Source organism: Schistocerca serialis, chromosome 2 (assembly GCF_023864345.2).
Source record: "Schistocerca serialis cubense isolate TAMUIC-IGC-003099 chromosome 2, iqSchSeri2.2, whole genome shotgun sequence".
Taxonomy (NCBI): domain Eukaryota; kingdom Metazoa; phylum Arthropoda; class Insecta; order Orthoptera; family Acrididae; genus Schistocerca; species Schistocerca serialis.
This window is the reverse complement of record NC_064639.1, coordinates 802,730,929-802,755,184: the sequence shown is the minus strand read 5'-3', so window position 1 is coordinate 802,755,184 and position 24,256 is coordinate 802,730,929. Positions and strand designations below refer to the sequence as shown.

Here is a 24,256-nt window from a genome sequence, read left to right as displayed (position 1 = left end):
TGGTAAGTCACATCATCTTTGTTTTTATATATATATATATATATATATATATATATATATATATATATATATATATATATATATATATATATATATAAAAAACAAAGATGAGGTGACTTACCGAACAAAAGCGCTGGCAGGTCGATAGACACACAAACATACACACAAAATTCAAGCTTTCGCAACAAACTGTTGCCTCATCAGGAAAGAGGGAAGGAGAGGGGAAGACGAAAGGAAGTGGGTTTTAAGGGAGAGGGTAAGGAGTCATTCCAATCCCGGGAGCGGAAAGACTTACCCTTTTTTTTTAAGAGATGCATATGGGGCCTGAAGATGGCATAATAGAATGCCGAAACTGGTAGTAAAAGTAAAATAAAATAACTTCACAACTGCACAGCTGTTGGTGAATTTCATTGTTAAATACTTGACCAGCCAATGTCCCATGTCCACAATGGACCAACGGAGATTGTCGAGATAAGTGTTTTATTTGACAATTATAAGTGTACAGCAAGTATTAAGCTAGTAATAATAAATAAAAGCAGTTACTTAGTATGCTGGGGAAATGCTCCCACTTTTTGTCCCTTCCATTCAGACCAGCAACTTTCCTACTACTTTAGTGAAGTTAATTTATACTCTGTACAAATAAAATACAACCGTTTTGTCAAAGGTAATTATTATACACCTTAGAAATAGTTTGAGGTAATTAAGTGCAGTTTAGCTTGTTCTTCCTCCCTGAGGTTTCTCCTTCATGATGGGACCAGTGGAACATGGTAATGAATGAATGACATATAATCAGTAGTAATCATTTTGGCAGAATGTGAAGTAACATACTGGAAAGAGTACATAGGAGATCTCTCTCATCATTTATACTCCATTCATTTCCCATTTCAAAAAATTGCAGTCTGTGAATACAAGTCCCAGTTTCAGTGAATTATTGGCTGCTAGTTTCTCTGACAATTTTACCTAATTTGGTGCTGCTGATGCTTTTATCACAAATTATATATCATGTGATACCAGGACTCTCTTCCAATCTTTGATTCTTTTGGTGTAGCAAAGTGTTACGTGTGCTTGAAGAAAGATTTTTAAATCTTAGAGATATTTGTCACATCTTTTTGCCCTTACTCTCTTATTTCAATTGGACATTCAGTGAATGCAGATATTTCAATTTGATACATAGACTCCAATTTTTTGGCTTATCATTTCAGTTAGTTACACATACTGCTTATAACATCACTCTGCACATCCAATGAAATCATTATTATTATGATTCTGTGCAATTTGTAATATATGCTTTATGAAACAAAAGGTTATCATGCTTCTTACTTTTTTATTTTTCAGTAGAAGCCCAAAACATTACAGAAAGTATAGTGACAGAAGAAGGCAATGATGCAAAGCTATCGCATATACCAGACCCACAGGCTGATGCTGCAGTAACAGTGACTGGTTATGAAACCATTGCAGCTAGAGAACCAGTTAGTGTTAGACCTTCAAGTATTATATTGCAGCCTGCATCCTCTCTTCCGCATAATATTTCAGCACCCATTTTTACACACATGGGACAACAGGTAAAATATCTCTTACAATGTTGAGATTTGTGACACTTCTGAAAGAGATAACTTACATAATTTAACATGGTCATTGGGCTCACTTGATTTTCATGATAAGTAACCATATGTACAATGTGTAACTCAGAACACTGGGCTAACAAAAAAGGAAATGTTTATACTATGATGAACAACAGCATATTATAGCGCTTCAAAGTTTAGAATCATCTGACACAAATGTTACATAGATTCACATCTGCATTTGTACTTTTTGAGCAACCATACATTGAGGAAGAGTATAAATAACATGCAAGGATCATTTTCTTCCTATCCTGATCCAGTGTAGACAATGCATGGAGAGTGTTTCTATTCCTTGCATATATACCCAATTGTTTCTAAATTTAACCAAAGTGTGTGATGTATTCTGTGACAATCATTTACTGGCTAAATAAAAACCATGACAAATATCTTCATAAATCTGGCAGACAATATATGTATTGACAGTTTAATAAAAACAAGTTGCTGATAAAATTTTGCTTCTGTGATTGGCAACTAAATGCATTCTAATTTGGGTTGGAGAAACTGTTAGTGTCTGTTCTCCATACTCTTCACTTTCTTCTCATATCTGAAAGTAACCAACCATATTTTTACAGTTTATTTACTTAAGCATTCATTAATTTACTGTACATGAAAGGCAGCTGTTCTTGGCAATAAAGCAAACAATTCTGCTGACACATTCTCTTTGTCTCTTGATTCATGCAAGCATCAGGAAAAAGCTGTTACATTTGTTTGAATCAAAATTACCACTTATTTAATAAATATTTTAGTGGCTGTATAAGTACTTGCTTTCGTCTATTACTACTGTTACTTAAAATTAACATAGAACGTAGCGGCAGTTCAGCTGTTTCTGGTACTCCATACATTAATTAGAAGTACAAGAAACAGTTAAGCAAGAATTACTTTTCGTAGTGGTTAATAATACTGGCAATAGTCATAAAGCAAGTTATGTAGACAGTGTCCCAATTTAGAGTTGAGACATTGTCGGGAATAGAGATTTACTGAAATTTATTGAGATTGAGATACATAGTACCAAACATTTTAAATAGTTTTTTTTTAAATTTATTTCAGACTCTTGTACATGGACTAAATTTTAGTCAAATATAAATGTAATTGTGTGGTTTCAGAATATATGATGTAATAGTGTAATATTTAATAATTACTGACTGATTTGGATTTCACTTAAATCACTGTTCCAGAAACTACTGTACATGTGAAGTTCAATAATAAGAGTCAGTTGGGAATGTTGTCATAAGAAATAACAGGGAGATGGGACTCAGGCTTTACATAGAGTAAGTGGCAGGTTACTGTCTTTGGCCATTGGCATAATGAAACAAACACGGTGCTGTGGGTTGTATAAATTTATTGGTATTATATAAATTCTTGATATCATAAAATGGGTAATGATCACGATTAGAATAACTGGAATGTTGGGGAGCCACATCATTTTAATATCTGCTGTGAACTATTCAATTTGGAAGCTCTGTCAGGAGCTATGGTACTGCCAGCACGCAAGACAACTGTTACATTAAGACCTTGTGCATTTGAAACCTGTTGTAGATGTTTAAGAGCTAGCAGAAATGCTCAGTTCTGGACACTTAAAAATAAATAGTTCTAAAGCAAAAACAACGTGCATAAAAAGTCAAAATATATCTACTCCACTGTAGTGCAACTGAAGGTACAAGATGTTGACTAATTTCCTTATCTTGGCAGCCTTATCTTTAACAATGGGGACGTAGATGCAGACACTGACAGCAGAATTGGGGAAGCTTGTGCAGTCTCCCAAAGAATATGATCCAAATGGCAGTGAGATTCCATAAGTATGTCCACAAAGCTTCTACTGATGACCATATTTGCGTATGAGAGCTGGAAAGTCCCAAAAAAAAAAAAAAAAAAAAAAAAAAAAACCGCACACATGCTCAGTGTTTTTCGCCAGTGATGACTGAAATGAGTTTTGGACATCAGCTGCGTCATGAAATGCCGAGTAGTAATATTCTACACAGCCTGCATAAAATTGTTGCTGAAAGAAGTTTGAAGCTTGTGGTGCATACTCAAATCATGAAACATAGGAGAATCAAAAAATCAGCACTATTGTGGATACCAACAGATGGATACAGAAGTGGAGGAAGGCTTTGTGTAAACTTTTGTGAAAGATCTTCAATCCATGGACCTGAATTAACAGGAAGCTGAATCTGAAAAACTGGCAGCTGATAAAGTTCACTGAAGGAAACTTAGTCTAAGTAATACTGTAAATATAATTTAGATATCACATTCTTTAAGGTTTTCCTCGGTGGTGGGATACGCAGACCATAATGGTTAGGTTGGGTTGGATTGATGGATGGATGGATGGATCAGTGAATCAATCAGTCAATCAATCCACACCATTATATCCCTTCCCCATCCTGTGTCCACAGTGTTCTACCTATCTTCTGTCAGTTTGTCTTTGTCCCTCCATTTTGTTCTTTGTAGTCATTAAATTACAAAAATGTCTCCTAAAGATCGTTATTTACAAAGACCTGTTTGCTGACTTGTCTTGCAGATGATATCTACAGCAATTGGCCCTCCTGTGAGCTGTCAGGTTGGCCATTCAAGTGAAGCAAGCTTTATCCATCAACAGCAAGCTCCTCCTCCAGCTAACAATTTTCCTACTGCCCCTTCTTCTGTTAGCCTCTCCACTCCTTTATACATATCACCACCTCAAACCGTTTCACCTGTCCCTTTATATCCAACCTCCAGACCACAACAAGCTGATGCACATATAGGTGCTGTCACGACCATTCCTTCACACTACTTCGGCCAGGACACTCATCAAAGATCTGTAAGTTACTACAAAGTGAAACAGTTGATTTGTTTCGTTCTACTTTTACTTTCTAATTTAGCCTAATACTTGGTGTGTATTTTATGAAATGAGAAATGATTTTTGTGGCTGAAACTTTACAAGTGATATTTGCAATAGTGCTCTTCATAGTAATGAGTTGTGTGGTTATTGCCACAACTTAGGTAATTACCCATTCACAGTCATTTTTCTTAAGTTTTCTTTCATATATATATAGAGAGAGAGAGAGAGAGAGAGAGAGAGAGAGAGAGAGAGAAACATTCCACGTGGGAAAAATTTATCAAAAAACAAAGATGGTGTGACTTACCGAACGAAAGCGCTGGCAGGTCGAAAGACACACAAACAAACACAAAACATACACACAAAATTCAAGCTTTCGCAACAAACTGTTGCCTCATCAGGAAAGAGGGAAGGAGAGGGAAAGACGAAAGGATGTGGTTTTTAAGGGAGAGGGTAAGGAGTCATTCCAATCCCGGGAGCGGAAAGACTTACCTTAGGGGGAAAAAAGGACAGGTATACACACGCACATATCCATCCACACATACAGACACAAGCAGACATATTTAAAGACAAAGAGTTTGGGCAGAGATGTCAGTCGAGGCGGAAGTGCAGAGGCAAAGACGTTGTTGAATGACAGGTGAGGTATGAGTGGCGGCAACTTGAAATTAGCGGAGATTGAGGCCTGGCGGATGACGAGAAGAGAGGATATACTGAAGGGCAAGTTCCCATCTCCGGAGTTCGGATAGGTTGGTGTTGGTGGGAAGTATCCAGATAACCCGGACGGTGTAACACTGTGCCAAGATGTGCTGGCTGTGCACAAAGGCATGTTTAGCCACAGGGTGATCCTCATTACCAACAAACACTGTCTGCCTGTGTCCATTCATGCGAATGGACAGTTTGTTGCTGGTCATTCCCACATAGGAGGATGCCTACAGGCCAACCGCAAATTAGAACAGCATGCCACCCTCCACCTCAAAAAACTATCCAATCTCCTGGTTTTCCACCTCCGGAAAGGCAACTCACTCACCCTTCACAACCTTTCCAGCAAACCTCAACCTCCTCTCATTGCACACAAACCCAGTCTCTCCCATCTACTCAATCTCCCACTTCCAGCTCCACTCCCTCCAAAAACTCAAAATTCCGATCAACACAATCTGGAACCACAACACCCTAATTCAGTAGTTAACTTTTTCTCCAAACCTCTCTCCCAATCTGAAACCTCTGTCCTAGCCAAAGGGCTCACCTTCAGCCTCACTCCCAGATTCAACCAAACAGCCCTCGTCAAAGATTTACTGTCCTACTCTCATACTCTCTGCTGGAAATATCACTTTGCCACGAAGAAAAATGATCCTAATCTTACTCCCAATGATCCAACTGTCCAGGACACTATCCAAATTGAACCCTGCCTGGAACAGTTCTGTCCTCCGTCGCAGCGGGACCCACCTCCTCTTCCTCAAAATCACCCTCTCCAAACCTTCCAGGAATTTCTGACTTCCAGCCTTGCATCTCAATCCTTCTTAAAAAACCTTAATCCTACTCCCAACATCACCACTGCTGAAGCCCAGGCTATCCGTGATCTGAAGGCTGACCGATCCATCGTCATTCTTCCGGCGGACAAGGGTTCGACGACCGTGGTATTTGATCGTCGGGAGTATGTGGCTGAGGGACTGCGTCAGCTTTCAGACAACACCACATACAAAGTTTGCCAAGGTAATCCCATTCCCAATGTCCAGGCGGAGCTTCAAGGAATCCTCAGAACCTTAGGCCCCCTGCAAAACCTTTCACCTGACTCCATCAACCTCCTGACCCCACCGACACCCCGCACCCATAACTTCTACCTTCTTCCTAAAATTCACAAACCCAATCATCCTGGCCGCCCCATTGGAGCTGGTTACCAAGCCCCCACAGAACGTATCTCTGCCTACGTAGATCAACACCTTCAACCCATTACATGTAGTCTCCCATTCTTCATCAAAGACACCAACCACTTTCTCGAACGCCTGGAATCCTTACCCAATCTGTTACCCCCGGAAACCATCCTTGTAACCATCGATGCCACTTCCTTATACACAAATATTCCGCACGTCCAGGGCCTCGCTGCAATGGAGCATTTCCTTTCACACCGATCACCTGCCACCCTACCTAAAACCTCTTTCCTCATTACCTTAGCCGGCTTCATCCTGACCCACAACTTCTTCACTTTTGAAGGCCAGACATACCAACAATTAAAGGGAACAGCCATGGGTACCAGGATGGCCCCCTCGTACGCCAACCTATTCATGGGTCGCCTAGAGGAAGCGTTCTTGGTTACCCGGACCTGCCAACCCAAAGTTTGGTACAGATTTATTGATGACATCTTCATGATCTGGACTCACAGTGAAGAAGAACTCCAGAATTTCCTCTCCAACCTCAACTCCTTTGGTTCCATCAGATTCACCTGGTCCTTCTCCAAATCCCACGCCACTTTTCTTGACGTTGACCTCCATCTGTCCAATGGCCAGCTTCACACTTCCGTCCACATCAAACCCACCAACAAGCAACAGTACCTGCATTATGACAGCTGCCACCCATTTCCACATCAAACGGTCCCTTCCCTACAGCCTAGGTCTTCGTGGCAAACGAATCTGCTCCAGTCCGGAATCCCTGAACCATTACACCAACAATCTGACAACAGCTTTCGCATCCCGTAACTACCCTCCGGACCTGGTACAGAAGCAAATAACCAGAGCCACTTCCTCATCTCCTCAAACCCAGGACCTCCCACAGAAGAACCACAGAAGTGCCCCACTTGTGACAGGATACTTTCCGGGACTGGACCAGACTCTGAATGTGGCTCTCCAGCAGGGATACGACTTCCTCAAATCCTGCCCTGAAATGAGATCCACCCTTCATGAAATCCTCCCCACGCCAGCAAGAGTGTCTTTCCGCCGTCCACCTAACCTTCGTAACCTGTTAGTTCATCCCTATGAAATCCCCAAACCACCTTCCCTACCCTCTGGCTCCTATCCTTGTAACCGCCCCCGGTGTAAAACCTGTCCCATGCACACTCCCACCACCACCTACTCCAGTCCTGTAACCCGGAAAGTGTACACGATCAAAGGCAGAGCCACGTGTGAAAGCACCCATGTGATTTACCAACTGACCTGCCTACACTGTGACGCATTCTGTGTGGGAATGACCAGCAACAAACTGTTCATTCGCATGAATGGACACAGGCAGACAGTGTTTGTTGGTAATGAGGATCACCCTGTACCCTGTGGCTAAACATGCCTTGGTGCACGGCCAGCACATCTTGGCACAGTGTTACACCGTCCGGGTTATCTGGATACTTCCCACCAACACCAACCCATCTGAACTCCGGAGATGGGAACTTGCTCTTCAATATATCCTCTCTTCCCGTTACCCACCAGGCCTCAATCTCCGCTAATTTCAAGTTGCCGCCACTCATACCTCACCTGTCATTCAACAACAAGATGATGTGACTTACCAAACAAAAGCGCTGGCACATCGATAGACTCACAAACATACACACAAAATTGAAGCTTTCGCACAACGGTTGCTTCGTCAGGAAAGAGGGAAGGAGAGGGAAAGACGAAAGGATGTGGATTTTAAGGGAGAGGGTAAAGAGTCATTCCAATCCCGGGAGCGGAAAGACTTACCTTAGGGGGGAAAAAGGACAGGTATACACTCTGTCTCGCGCGCGCGCGCGCACACACACACACACACACACACACACACACACACACACACACACACACACACACACACATCCATCCGAATATACACAGGCACAAGCAGACATTTGTAAAGGCAAAGAGTTTGGGCAGATATGTCAGTCGAGGCGGAAGTACAGAGGCAAAGATGTTGTTGAAAGACAGGTGAGGTATGAGCGGCGGCAAATTGAAATTAGAAATTAGCGGAGATTGAGGCCTGGCGGATAACGAGAAGAGAGGATATGATGAAGGGCAAGTTCCCATCTCCGGAGTTCTGACAGGTTGGTGTTAGTGCGAAGTATCCAGATAACCCGGACGGTGTAACACTGTGCCAAGATGTGCTGGCCGTGCACCAAGGCATGTTTAGCCACGGGGTGATCCTCATTACCAACAATCACTGTCTGCCTGTGACCATTAATGCGAATGGACAGTTTGTTGCTGGTCATTCCCACATAGAAAGCTTCACAGTGTAGACATGTCAGTTGGTAAATCGTGTGGGTGCTTTCACACGTGGCTCTGCCTTTGATTGTGTACACCTTTCGGGTTACAGGACTGGAGTAGGTGGTGGTGGGAGGGTGCAGGGACAGGTTTTACACCGAGGGTGGTTACAAGGGTAGGAGCCAGAGGGTAGGGAAGGTGGTTTGGGGATTTCATAGGGATGAACTAAGAGGTTACGAAGGTTAGGTGGATGGCGGAAAGACACTCTTGGTGGAGTGGGGAGGATTTCATGAAGGATGGATCTCATTTCAGGGCAGGATTTGAGGAAGTCGTATCCCTGCTGGGGAGCCACATTCAGAGTCTGATCAAGTCTCGGAAAGTATCCTGTCACAAGTGGGGCACTTTTGGGGTTCTTCTGTGGGAGGTCCTGGGTTTGAGGAGATGAGGAAGTGGCTCTGGTTATTTGCTTCTGTACCAGGTTGGGAGGGTAGTTGCGGGACGCGAAAGCTGTTTTCAGATTGTTGGTGTAATGGTTCAGGGATTCCGGACTGGAGCAGATTCGTTTGCCACGAAGACCTAGGCTGTAGGGAAGGGACCGTTTGATGTGGAATGGGTGGCAGCTGTCGTAATGGAGGTACTGTTGCTTGTTGGTGGGTTTGATGTGGACAGACGTGTGAAGCTGGCCATTGGACAGGTGGAGGTCAACGTCAAGGAAAGTGGCATGGGATTTGGAGTAGGACCAGGTGAATCTGATGGAACCAAAGGAGTTGAGGTTGGAGAGGAAATTCTGGAGTTCTTCTTCACTGTGAGTCCAGATCATGAAAATGTCACCAATAAATCTGTACCAAACTTTGGGTTGGCAGGCCTGGGTAACCAAGAAGGCTTCCTTTAAGCGACCCATGAATAGGTTGGCATATGAGGGGGGCCATCCTGGTACCCATGGCTGTTCCCTTTAATTGTTGGTATGTCTGGCCTTCAAACCAGGGAAACCAGGAGATAGGATAGTTTGTGGTTGGCCTGTAGGAGGATGCTCTGAACAGCCGGTGTGGATGTGGGAGAGGAAAGATTGAGGACTTTTATTAAGGATAGGAGTTGACGGGTGTGTTCATTGGCTGAGTTGATGTGTAGGTGAAGGATTAGGTGGGTGAGGGCAATGGATTGTTCACTTTGGAACTGGTATAGGGACTGATGGAAAGAAGGGTTGCAGCCAGAGATGGGAACTTTTAAGTGTGAGGCTTTTGGGGGTAATGCCAAATGTCGGACAAACCTGAGAAAATAAAATATGGGAGCATAACCTGGCTAGGGCGAAGGCATGTTTGCAGAGGGAATGTAAATAAAACTTAATGGGGTCGTTGTGGAGGTGTTGTGAGGGTGACATGGTATTAGAAGGTGGAAAGTGTAACATGGGGCTGAAATGAAAATGAAAATAAAAATATATGGGGAGAGATAAAGGTGAACTAGAAAGCAACTGGAGATCTGGTGTGAAAAAAGGCGAAAAAGTGTTGGTTAGAGCTGGGCTATGTTGATGCTGTGGTGAACTTGTGTATGTAGACAACGATGTGCATAAAGGTTAGGTGGTTGTGTTGCCGCCAAAACACGTTAAAGGGTGGAGAAATTTGGGAAAATTTCGAAAAAACTACGTGTAAATGTATTCAAAGGAATGGTTTTGTGGTGGCAGATTATGAAAATGAGGCTAACAATTGTCTGACGAAGAAATAATGATGTTAAAACCTGTGGAAAGCGGCTAAAAATGATCGGTGATGTGAGAAAAACGGAAAAGGAAATAAAGCAAAAGTTATTAGAACCAGCCGAAGTGGTTGTTTAATAGGTGAAAGGAACTGTTTTTGAACTAGAAACGGTGGATTTTATAGCAGCGGTAATGTTGAAAGCTGAAAAAAAAAATGTTTGGTTATGGTTTGGAAGTGGGTTACGTATTATTACGCATTATGTATTATTGAGTATATATCGGCGGGATAAAATTGTATAGTAGATTACGGTAAAAAGGAGAAGGTGAATGCAAAGTGAAACTACTGGCAAAAACAGAAGGAGAAAATAAGACGACAGAAAAGATTTCGAAATGCAACAGTGACAATAACAAACGTAATTGTTGGGTTCAAATTAATAATATGAATATAATAGAGGGAAACATTCCACGTGGGAAAAATATATCTAAAAACAAAGATGATGAGACTTACCAAACAAAAGCGCTGGCAGGTCGATAGACACACAAACAAACACAAAACATACACACAAAATTCGAGCTTTCGCAACCAATGGTTGCTTCGTCAGGAAAGAGGGAAGGAGAGGGAAAGACGAAAGGATGTGGGTTTTAAGGGAGAGGGTAAGGAGTCATTCCAATCCCGGGAGCGGAAAGACTTACCGTAGGGGGAAAAAAGGACAGGTATACACTCGCGCACACACACCCATATCCAACCACACATACACATACACAGACACAAGCAGACATTTCTAAAGGCAGACAGTTTCGGTAGAGATGTCAGTCGAGGCAGAGGTTACGAAGGTTAGGTGGATGGCGGAAAGATACTCTTGGTGGAGTGGGGAGGATTTCATGAAGGATGGATCTCATTTCAGGGCCGTCCACCTAACCTTCGTAACCTCTTAGTTGATCCATATGAAATCCCCAAACCACCTTCCCTACCCTCTGGCTCCTACCCTTGTAACCGCCCCCGGTGTAAAACCTGTCCCATGCACCCTCCCACCACCACCTACTCCAGTCCCGTAACCCGGAAGGTGTACACGATCAAAGGCGGAGCCACGTGTGAAAGCACCCACGTGATTTACCAACTGACCTGCCTACACTGTGAAGCGTTCTATGCGGGAATGACCAGCAACAAACTGTCCATTCGCATGAATGGACACAGGCAGACAGTGTTTGTTGGTAATGAGGATCACCCTGTGGCTAAACATGCCTTGGTGCACGGCCAGCGCGTCTTGGCACAGTGTTACACCGTCCGGGTTATCGGGATACTTCCCACTAACACTAACCTGTCAGAACTCCGGAGATGGGAACTTGCCCTTCAGTATATCCTCTCTTCTCGTTATCCGCAAGGCCTCAACCTCCGCTAATTTCAAGTTGCCGCCACTCATACCTCACCTGTCTTTCAACAACATCTTTGCCTCTTTATTTCCACCTCGACTGACATCTCTGCCCAAACTCTTTGCCTTTACAAATGTCTGCTTGTGTCTGTGTATGTGCAGATGGATATGTGTGTGTGTGTGTGTGTGTGTGCGAGTGTATACCTGTCTTTTTTTTCCCCCTAAGGTAAGTCTTTCCGCTCCCGGGATTGGAATGACTCCTTACCCTCTCCCTTAAAACCCACATCCTTTCATCTTTCCCTCTCCTTCCCTCTTTCCTGATGAAGCAACCAGAGGTTGCGAAAGCTCGAATTTTGTGTGTACGTTTTGTGTTTGTTTGTGTGTCTATCGACCTGCCAGCACTTTCGTTTGGTAAGTCACATCATCTTTGTTATATATTTTTCCCACGTGGAATGTTTCCCTCTTATATATATATATATATATAAAACAAAGATTTTGAGACTTACCAAACAAAAGCACTGGCAGGTCGATAGACACACAAACAAACCCAAACATACACACAAAATTCAAGCTTTCGCAACAAACAGTTGCTTCATCAGGAAAGAGGGAAGGAGAGGGAAAGACGAAAGTGTTGTAAAAGTACACAGCAGAATGATCAACAGAAACTTAAATGATTTCTTCACCATTATCTATCAATACAACTGCTGTAAAAAAACAACTGTGTGAGCCACTTACTATAATTTCATTTAATACCAAGATTATTTCTACAAGATCTTGTCATGGCTAAAGTATAATAAGTTGTAGGTCATCGAAGAGGAAAGGTGTCTCAGTGTCCAATCAAATATTTTTCCTTGTGCGAGTGATTTGTTTCTGTGTTTAAGACACCAAACTAACATATAGAAGGAGCTTATTTCAAATGTAAACCTTGCCTATGGTGATTGTTGTTCTGCTCCAAATAAATTTTGGGTTTGATTTGTTGACAAGGACAAGGGGAGTTCCTTCTCACCATCTTTGTTAACTCAGTTTTTACTCAATCATTCATGATTTTGCTGACTTTTGAGGAGATGTTGAATGCAGAGAGTTTGAGGGTCTTGTTGGGTTTCGTCGAATGACTGAATAGGGGGGGTTACTCTTTCTTACTACATACTCACTAGAAGACATATTACAAATTGTGTCCTTAATACACAGGACTTATATGATTAAATTGAAAAGCATTGAGTCTTAACTGCAGCACTGTCTATTTGAATTCACCTTTTTTTGTTTTAATATTTTTTATTAAGAAAAATAGTTATTTTACACCGCACCACAATTCAATGTGCAGTGTGTTATTAAGTATTCTAAGAATTCTCAAAGCGTACTAGTTTATTCATTTATGACATGTTCTAATATGAGTGTCTGCAGTGGACTGGCCTTGTTACAAAAGCATTGTTCCCCTAATTAATCTCCATGGTGCACCATAGTGTGTTTATCGCACTCACCCTTACATAAATGTAGTTTAAAACATTACATTGCCCCTTAGTTTCGGTGTAAATCAAACCCTATCATAGCTTTTGATGGCAGGGCTCAAATTTTTGTGCCATTACGCTACACAATCTTTCTCATATTGACAAGGAGAGTTCCCCAGGGATGGGATTGACTTTCTGAAATCATCTATACAGAAAAGTAGGTTAGGGTCCCAGATATCACACCCTGTAGCCATTCACTTTGGTAGGCCATTGTTCACGAGTAATTGATGAAAAAACTAATTCCTAATTTCATGTGACATTCTAGACTGTAATACTAGACAGAATGGCATTGTGGTGTGGTGGTTAACATATGTTCCTAATGTACAGAAGGCTGTAGGTATGAATCACACAAAGTGTTTTAAAGTTTTATTTTCAAATCTTTATTGAAATGACATCAATCGTTAATTTACTAAATTAATTGGCTTAAATGTATTTTGTAATTTGTAATTCTTTGTCAGATAATTTTATTCATAATATTATTTCTTCTGATCTTTGCTTTTGTCTTGGAAAAAGGAGGCTTGGCATGTTTATGCATGTGATTTAAATTATATTAATTAATCCATCATTATAGTTAAGTGTTTGAAAATTCTGATATACTGATTAAAAAACAAAAGCCAAAATAATATATTTTATTGGTTGTATGATGGTGTAAAATGTGTTTTTTGTTAAAATATGTGTCTTTTTTTATGGTAATCATCACACAGACATTGACAGTGTAAATTCTTGTTGCACTGTGGACAAAATATCATGCAAGCAACCTGAGGATAAAAATAATGAATGCAATAACATGGAGAAAAAGTATAAAATGATAAAATGGAAGAAGTTACGTCAGAGTTAGCAAACACAAAAAAATCAAGTCACATGCTCAGATTCCAAATGAAGAGGAATGATTGGAAGACAAACTAATAATAAATGAAATAGTTAATGATGATTAAAATGATATGACAAAGCATTAGAAATGTAAAAAATTACATTTGAACGAATTAACTGAATAAAAATAATGATCAAAACCATTTCAATAAGGATATGGAAAAAAAATAATTTAAAGCATCTGATGAGTTTTGAACCTACATCCTACTATGCGACTGAAACTACCTTAACCACAACGCCATAACATTGTTCTTCATATTGTTGTTGAGTTTAAGGCTCTAGGCTATTGTACGAAATTCTGATTCCCCCTCCCAACTAGTCGCAAATGAAGACCCACGAGGGTGAATGGCCACAGTCAGCCCCGCCTGTGGGGACCTCTCCTGTTGGAAAACAGTTCTTAACTTAATCTTGGCAGCAAAATAGGAAAGGAACATTTGGTTATTCTTGTCCTTCTTACTTATGGTTGATAATGACAAGTCCTTAAATTTTAAGCTGACACCAACATTTGTTTTGTTTACTGCTAACTGGCCTCTGAAAAGATCCCTTGCACAAATGTTAGTGTTCACTTCAGAATTGTTGCTGGATATCAGTGGGTGATATTTGCCATCTGGACTCCTCAGTTGTGGCTGTAGTCAGCCACGACATTTCATACGTGTGTTATACGCGTGGACTCGTCTTGAAATAAACGATTTGACATTCATTAATACTCACGAATGGTGATATCTCTTCACTTTTCTTGAATAGGATTTTCTTTTTGCATAGGAACAAACGTTTATGTTCCTAACTTGGATGTGTCAAACAAATTAAACTTTTTTCATTTATGTATAACTTCACAATAAGGGAAAGTTTTTCCCAACAATGCTCCATAACTAGCCATTATCATCACAAGAGTCCTTCCAGTTCCTGTGTACTTACAATTAGAAGATACCCTCTGATCACTGAACTAAGTGAAACTGTGAGGCATGTTGAAAATTATTTTTAAAATAGACAATTAGTTATTGCCACCAATGTCGACTAATGTTTTTTGGCTGCATGCCACACCAGGTCAGCTGACTACAGTGAACTCACCTGTGTGTTCCTCACATTACTCATAAAAATTGTTTCATAGTGCTTTACTTTATAACGAATCCATTACACCAGATACTTGACACTTTGTGTGTCCACACAGAGTAATGGCAGCCACTTACTATTTGCAGTTGCACCTAATTCTTCCGCTGATGGTTTTATGTTGTATATTAGTTAATGATGGCTTTGTATGAAACACCCAGCAAGTCATCCTCAGTCAAATTGTGAATCAATGCATCTGTCTTCAAAGTCCCTTTAAAAACACAGTCCATATTGTTCTTAATTTTTTAAACTAAATGACTTGAAATAGCAACACACGTCATAACGAAATTGCACACAGTGTCAATTATTAGGAACTTGATTGTAAGTAAATAAATAAATAAATCTTAAACCTAAACACACATACATACATTTATTAAGTATCCAAATTTGTGAATTGAGAAGGAAGTTGTGGTGCCCCACCTCAGGATGCCTTATGCACATAATCTGCTTGCATGTCAGTGTAGAAAACCTCATCATTTAATACACAAAAAGATAAATACAACAATGAAAACAATCAAATATTGACAAAATTATTTAATTGGGTAGATAAAAAATTTACTCACCAAGCGACGGCAGGACGCACAAATAAAAGATGGTTGTAACTGGCAAGTTTTTGGGGCCAGTGGTTCCTTCTTCAGGCAGAAGTGTTGAAGGGGAAGGAAGAGGGGTGAAGGAAAAGGACTGGAGAGGTCTAGGAAAAGGGATAAATTCTGGAAAAGTCACCCAGAACTGCTTATCAGGGGAGACTTACTGTGTGGGATGAGGAGGAAAGATTTATTGTTGGGGACAGCATCGGACAAGATTTGGAAACCTGAGAGATGGAAGACAAGGTAATATGCAAGACAGAAAACATCATGCACGAGGTAATAAGAGTGTAAGAGTGAAAACCTAAGTGCATTGTACGTAACAGAGGTGGGAGGGAGGCAGTGAAAAATAGACAGGTAAGACAATGAAAGATGTAGAAAACAAAAATGGAGTGAAGCAAAGAGTGGTTACAGTGAAGAAATTAACGTAAATTAAGGCCAGGTGGGTGGCGAGAACAGTGGACATGTTGTAGCTCTAGTTCCCACCTGCGAACTTCCAAGAAACTGGTGTCTGGAGGAAGAATCTAGATGGCGCCAAGGTGATGATTAGCATGTTGTAGAGCATGCTCCACAACAGGATATTGCGAGTTGCCGGTATACACCCTCTGCCTATGCCCATTCATCCTACATGATAATTTGGTGGTAGTCATGTCGATGTAGAAGGCCGAACAGTATTTACATAACAGCTGGTATATGACGTGTCATTTTGCAGGTGGCTCTTCCTTTGATAGTACGTGTTTCGCCAGTTACAGGCCTGTTATAGGTAGTGTTAGGAGGGTGCATAGGGCAAGTCTTGCAGCAGTTACAGTCACAGGGTTAGGATCTATAGGGTACGGAGATGACAGCAGAAGGAGCATAGGGTCTGACAAGAATATTGTGGAGATAGGGAGGGTGACGGAAAGCTATTCTAGGTGTGGTGGACAAAATTTCAGACAGAATGGATCTCATTTCAGGGCATGATTGTGGGAAGTCATGGCCCTGTTCAAGTAGCTGATTAACACATTCCAGACTGGGATAATATTGCGTCACCAATGGTATGCTCTGAAGTTGTTTTATGGAGGGATCAGCAGTACCAGGATTAGGTGTGATGGGCTGGGAAACCTGCTTTTTAACTAGGCTGGTGGGATACAATGTGTTAATCAGCTACGTCAACAGGGCCATGACTTCCTAAAATCATGCCCTGAAATGAGATCCATTCTGTCTGAAATTTTGCCCACCGCACCTAGAATAGCTTTCTGTCAACCTTCCAATCTCCGCAATATTCTTGTCAGACGCTATGCTCCTTCTGCACCCACCTCCCAACCCTATGGCTCCTAGCCCTGTGACTGCCCCTGCTGCAATTCTTGCCCTATGCAACCTCCTACCACCTCCTATAATAGCCCTGTAACTGGCAAAACATATGCTATCAAAGGGAGAGCCATCCGCAAAATGACACTTCATATACCAGCTACTATGTAAACACTGTTCACCCTTCTACATTGGCATGACTACCACCAATTTACCCCCCTGCGGGTCCAGTAGTTAGAATAGGCCCGAAGTATTCCTGCATGTCGTAAGAGACGACTAAAAGGAGTCTCACAGTTTTTGGCACTAAGAGTTCAGGTCCCATTCTATGGTTTGACTTGCCACTTTCAAAATTCTACAGAAGTGCAGGCCATATGAGGAAGGATGTCTTACGTGGTGTGAGAGTGCCCTTAGATTAGATGTCCTGAATTCCTTATCATGGCTTCGCATCTCCACCTGCGATACAACCATTTGGGCGAGGACACTTTCCAGGGTATGTTGTCTTCCGTTGTCTCCCATCATTTCACCCCATGACAATGCTGGATCTCTCTGCATGCAATATCTAGCACAGTAGCCAGTCTGTTGTGGTGGGGCTGTCATGTACCCATATGGTGGTAGCCCCCCTGACAACACAGGGATTGCACTGCTGATGCCTGAGCTGAAAACTCCCCATGTATGCCAAGGAGTAGATGCCTGTCTTACAGGGGCATCAGGACTCTGGGCAATGGCAATCATGCCAGCCTTTGCTGTGGAAGGTGGCACCCATGGGGAGAGCCCCTGATCGGAGTGGGTGGCATCAGGGCGGATGACCCTCAATGAAGCGAACTAAGTCATCTCTTGCTGGTGACCATATGGTACCAGCAGTCTCTAAGAAGGGCAATATAGAATACAATGCTGACAGGTATGACTCTAAATCATTTCCCTCCCTCGCTACACCATGGCAGGAATGTAGAGCTACAGAATGGAGACAGCAATATTCGCCTCGGTTTTTAGTCTGTAGCAGAACCGATGGGGACTCTTTTCTTCCTACGAAGCCTCAGCTTTTCGTTGAACACCTTGAGGATAAGTTTGGAGAAGTGACAGCGCTGTCCAATATGCAAAACTGCACAGTCTTGATTCAGACAGCATCCCCAGCCCAATCCCGAGTGTTACTCGCCTGTGGCAAGCTGGGTGATATTCCTGTTTCTGTCACTCCACATAAAATCCCCAATATGGTGCAGGGGATTATTTTCCAATGTGACGTCCTCTTGCAGTCTGATGACAAGCTCCGTGCCAATTTAGAATGGCAGGGGTGTTCATTTCATCCAGCGCATTTACAGGGGACCCAGAGACAACAGGGTTGCTACCAATGCCTTCGTCTTGGCCTTTGAGGGCGATTCATTATCTGATAAGGTCAAGGTGACGGTTTACCACTGTGATGTTAAACCATACGTCCCTCCCCCGATGCGTTACTTGCTTGAAGTCCGAGCACGTCTTCCCACTGCACTTCCAGCGCTACATGTCGAGACTGCGGACGTCCACTGCACATGGATACTCCATGTGCACCACCTCCCACTTGCATCAGCTGTAGAGAGCTTCACTGCCCCTGCTCGCCAGACCGCCCAGTACTCCAAAAGGAGTGGAAAAAAATCACAGAGTACAAGACCCTGGACCAGTTGACTTACACAGAGGCTAAACGTAAATTCGAAAGATAACACACCATTTGGTTGACATCGACTTATTCTGCAGCTACATCACCATTGCCATTCCAAGTGCCAGTGGTTCCTCACTCTGTGCCAGAACAATGGGCCCTCGAGGCCACCAGAATACAACCGCCCCCTTGATGGTAGGGGGAAAATCTTCCTCCGTCGCTCCCAAATCACCTACTTTGGGAGCAAGGCCCTCCCCAAATGCAGGGGACATTGGTCCCCTCCCCCCCTGCCAGAGAAGCAACACCTTCCTCTGGCTCCTCTCATGTAGAAGGGGTCCCTTGGGGCCCTCTCTCCCAATGTCTCCACTAATGCCATGGCACACACTCACCAGTGGCTGAAGGAGCCAAAAGCTGCTGGACAAAGAGTTTCACGGTCTTCCTCCGTGCCTGAAGCTGCTTCGGAGAAATCTTCCCAGCAAGCCTCTAAAGGAAGTGAGAGAGCAAGCAAACTAAGTAGTAGTCTGCTAAGAAACAGGTCCTTGTGGTGGCCCCAACAGCACAACCACCCCCTACCAATTCTGCATCTGAGGATGAGGTGGAGATCGTAGTGTCCCCTGTGAACCTGGATCTCACTGATGCCTCATCCACCATAGAAATGGCTACAAATACTCAGTCAGAGGCAGCAGATGACCCTGTGGCATAACCTGCCTCCTTGTACACTTCGTGCCTTCCCAGCCTCACAATAACATCATCCTCCAATGGAATTGTGGCAGTTTTTTCCACCACCTGGCTGAGCTACAGCAACTGTTAAGCTTCACACCTGGTTTCTGCATTGCCCTCCAAGAAACCTGGTTCCCAGCAATGTGGACCCCTGCCCTCCATGGCTATAAGGGATACTACAGGAACCGTAGCAACTATAGTAGTGCATCAGGTGGAGTTTGTGTTCATGTCCTGAACTCGGTATGCAGTGAATCTGTGCCCCTTCAAACCCGTATTGAAGCTATGGCTGTCAGGATAAGGATGACACAGGAAATAACTGGCTGCAATGTGTATCTTCCTCGCGATGGTGCAGTACCCCTCAACGCCTTGGCTGCACTGATTGATCAACTCCCCAAATCTTTCCTACTTTTGGGAGATTTTAACGCCCTTAACCCCTTGTGGGGTGGCATCTTGCTTACTGTCCAGGCAGCAATGTTGAAAATTTACTGTCACAACTAGACCTCTGCCTCTTAAGAGATGGAATCCAAAATTTTCGGGACTTGTGCTGCCATCTGGAAAGTAGTAGTAGATGATCTTTGCACCACTAGGTGGTGAGAGGTACATATCTAATGAGTCAGTGTGCGGAGTGGCATTCAGCTGGGAGGACGTGTTGCATGACCACAGTGATTTCTGTAATACTCTGTTTGGTGTGTAGCGATTTTATGATGGATCCGCTAACAGAACAGCACATTTGTATCAAATTCTGTCTTCTTGTCACAGGTTATCACTGGCGACGAGAGCTGGATTTACGGTTGTGATCCAGAGACAAAGCAACAATCATCCCAGTCGAAGAGCCCGGGCTCTCAAAGGCCCAAAAAAGTTAGTCAGGTGAAGAGCAAAGTGAAGAGCATGATCATCGTTTTCTTTGATACCAAGGGAATTGTGCACAAAGAATTTGTCCCACCCAACCAAACAGTGAATTCCGCATACCACTGTGATGTTTTGCAGCGGCTCCGTGAAAACATGCGGGGCCGACGGCCTGAACTTTGGCGTTGAGGAAATGCGCTGCTGCATCACAACAACGCCTCCTGTCAGACATTCTTGCTCACCAGGACGTTTTTGGCAAAAAACAACATGACGGTTGTACCTTACCCACCGTACTTGCCAAACTTGGCATCTTGCAACTTCGTGCTATTCCCAAAACTGAAACTCAAGTTGAAGGACCAATGTTTTGACACACTAGAGAGAATTCAAGAAATGTCACTGGCAGTGATAAACACCCTCAAAGAAAAGGACTTCCAGGAAACGCTTGACCAGTGGCAGAAGCGCTGGGACTGGTATGTACATGCGGATGGGAACTACTTTGAGGGTGATGGTAACCATTAGTCCAAAGGTAAGGTTTCCAACAGATCGCAGCACCAGTTCCAAAAATTTTGGATAGCACCTTGCAAATACTGGGGGTGCCACACATTTCAGTGTGGCACATGGCACATATTTGGCCATTGATCTCTCATTTTGCAGTGCTGGCCTTCTCCCATCTATCCAATGGAGAGCACATGATGACCTGTGTGGTAGGGACCACTTCCCCATCTTCATGTCACTGCCCTGGCTTCAGGCCCATGAACGCCTACCCAGATGGGCTTTAAACAAGGCAGACTGGGAAGCCTTCACCTCTGCTGTCACCGTCGAATCTCCCCCATGTGGTAACATTGATGTGGTGGTTGAGCAGGTAACTACAATGATCGTTTCTGCGGCAGCAAACGCGATCCCTCGTTCCTTAGGGTGCCCCGGCAAAAGACAGTCCCTTGGTGGTCACTGGAAGTCGCTGAGGCAACAATTAAGAAGCGTCAGTGAGCTTTACAGCAGCATAAGCGGCACCCTGGAGCACTTCATAGGCTTTAAACGGCCCCATGCCCACATTTACCAGCTTATCGAAAGGCAGAAACAGGAGCGTTGGGAGAGGTAGATGCTGACCATTGGGTGACTTATGTCACCATCCCGAGTCTGGGCAAAGATCAAACGAGTTTTTGGGCACCAGACCCCAACAGGTGTTCCCGGTGTTAACATAGAGTGAGTGTTATCTACCAACACAAATGCGATTGCCGAGCTCACACCACCAGGCGGTCCTGGCTTCGGTCGTGCAGCTTGGGACTGCTGCCAGTAGACATCATGTGTGGAGTCAAATGTAGGGGTTCAGGGGACATCCAGCACAACCCTCATGTCTCCAACTGAGGTTGACAACTCATCTGAGGTCCAGTGATGGGAGGTCATTCAAAGGTGTGTCAGGCAGCAGAAGACTTCCTGGGAGGTCAATTAAAGAGCCTCCCTGGTTAATCTGATGACCAGGTTTCAGGCATCATCTGTATGTGACAAAGATTCTGAGCCAGATGCTATCGCTTCTCCTTTTTCAGGGGAAACCTCCCAGGCTGCAAGACCCTGGAGGTCACACAGGGTGGGATTACTGGTAGTTTGGAGTTCCAATGTGAAGCATGTAATGGGGTGCCTTAGGGATATACCTGCCAAGGAGAGGAAAAAGTCCAGCAAACACTCTATGGTGCATATCGGTGAATCAAACCAGATGTGGAACAGGTGCTTGTGGATGCCGTGAAGATCACAGGATGCAGTGGTGGTTCATGTCAGTACTAATGACTTGTCTCACTCTGGATTGTAAGAGGTTCTCTCTGGTCTCAGGGTGTTACATGAAGTGGTAAAGACTGCCAGTCTTGCTTGGGAGGTGAAGACAGACCTCAACAAGTGTAGCATCCTTGACAGGACTGACTGCGAACCCTTGTTATAGAGCAAAGTGGAGGGTCTGAATCAGTAGCTAGAAAATTATGCGACCAGCTAGGCTGCAAGATTCCTTGACTTGCACCATAGACTGGTGGCATTTCGGGTTCCATTTAACAGGTAAGCAATCCACTACACAGGAGGTGACTGCATGGGTAGTGGGGGCTGTATGAAGGGGATTAGATGGTTTCTGGAAACTGCAGAAAGGATATCATCTAAAAGGGTGCAGGGCAAAAATAGGATAAAGGATAGACCTAGCAGTAGTCAGTATTATAGTTGTAAATTGTTGTAAGTATGTTGGGAAACAACCAGAACTCAAAGTACTAATAGAAAGCACTGAAACTCTAATAGTTATAAATGCTAAAGCTGGCTAAAGCCAGAACTAAGTTCAGCTGACATTTTTGCAAAGGACCTAATGGTGTTCAGGAAGGATATATTAAATGTGGAATGTTTATTGCTGTTGGCTTGTAGTGAAACTGATGTAGAGTGTTCCTTTGAGGTCATACTTGACAAACAGAGTAAATTACCGATCCCTGCACATAGAATATGCAGTTTCTAATACGTTTAATGAAAACTTTAGCCTCAGTTCAAATAGGTACCACATTCATGCAATTATAGTTCGTGGTCACTTCAACCCATCATTGATATGTTGGTAAAAAAAATATGTAAAAAGCTGTTGGTAAACATAAAGTATCATCCAAAATTGTATTAAGTGCTTTCTTCAAAAATGATTGTGAGCAGTTAGTTCAAGAGCCCACTAAAAGTTTAAATGGTTGTGAAATAATACTTGACCTCTTAGTAACACTTAATCCAAAGCAAATAAGAAGTGCCATGATGGATCAGGGATTAGTGACCACAAGGTCAATGTAACAAGACTGTATTCAGTCACTTCAAATACTCCACAGAAAATCAAAAAATTATTTATTTAAAAAAGGAGATAAAAATTTGCTCATGTCCAAACTGACTATGTAAGTGTTGACCAGATGAGGCTTATACAGAAACAAAGGGCAGTAGTTGAGAGATATATACTAAATAAATAAAAGAGAAGGTACCTGATCCCCATGGTATACAAACAGGTGAGAACACTGTTGCAGAAGCAACAAAAAAAGCATGTCAGTTTAGAAGACTGCAAGATCTGCAAGATAGGTGATGTTTTACTGAAGCTTGAATCTTACCACAGACTTCAATGTGAGATGCTTTTAACAGTTTCCACAATGAAGGTCTGTCTTGAAATCTGGCAGAAAATCCAGAGAGATTATGATCATGTGTAAAGTATATCAGTGGCAAGACACAATCAATACCCTTGCTGTACAATAGCAATGGTAATATCACTGATGACACTACCACTACAGCAGAGTAATTAAACGAAGTTTTCTGAAATAACAGGACACACCACACTAAGGGAAAGAAGTAGAACAATATGCTGAGTTACAGTCCCATAGCAAAATGTCGACTTGCAACGGGATTTGTGGAACATATACTGTGTTCAGACATTGTGAATTACTTCAAAGAAAATGACTTATTGACAAATAGTTACCACAGCTTCAGAAAATGTTGTTCGTGTGAAACACAACTAGCTCTTTACTCACATGAAGTGGTAAGTGCTATTGGTAGGGGTTCTCAAATGGATTCCATACTTTTATACTTCCAAAATACCTTTGACACTGTCCCTCATAAGCAAATTCTTATCAAATTTGTGCCTACAGAGTATCATCATAGTCGGAAAATGGGATTCAATATTTCCTGTCAAAAAGGTCATGGTTTTTAGTCATAGACCATGTAGTGATACAGAAATATATGAAGTTGTCGTCAATTTCTAAAAATATAATGAACTGGGATCACTTGTATCAGGACAGTAGCTTTAATGCATAAATACTGCATAGAAAAGCATATTTGTTGTGGTTTTCTAGCTCAGACAAGATAGGACTTTACCATTACCACAATTTAAAGAATTATAATAAATAGCTTAAGGAAGATAAGAGTTCAATTTCTTGTTGACAACGTGGTCATTAGAGACAGAGCACAAGCTAATGGGAAAGGACATCAGTCTTGACTTTTCAAAGGAACCATCCCATTATTTGCCTCAAAAGATTTAAGGAAATCATGGAAAAGCACTAGCATTAATTGAATACATGTTAAATGATTTTG

At 42.6% G+C, this 24,256-nt stretch overlaps 1 protein-coding gene across 3 annotated transcripts in view; it reads left to right on the top strand.

Moving 5' to 3' along the window:
• The window catches only part of LOC126458048 (Golgi-specific brefeldin A-resistance guanine nucleotide exchange factor 1), a 317,427-nt gene that overhangs the window by 254,402 nt on the left and 38,769 nt on the right, over positions 1-24,256 (top strand). For 2 of the 3 annotated variants that reach the window (XM_050094843.1, XM_050094841.1), the window contains exons 31-32: positions 1,336-1,562; positions 4,138-4,416. In XM_050094843.1, the coding sequence (XP_049950800.1) occupies positions 1,336-1,562; positions 4,138-4,416 (506 nt within the window). The remainder of the gene's footprint in view (positions 1-1,335; positions 1,563-4,137; positions 4,417-24,256) is intronic. The other variant, XM_050094842.1, reaches the window with a different exon arrangement.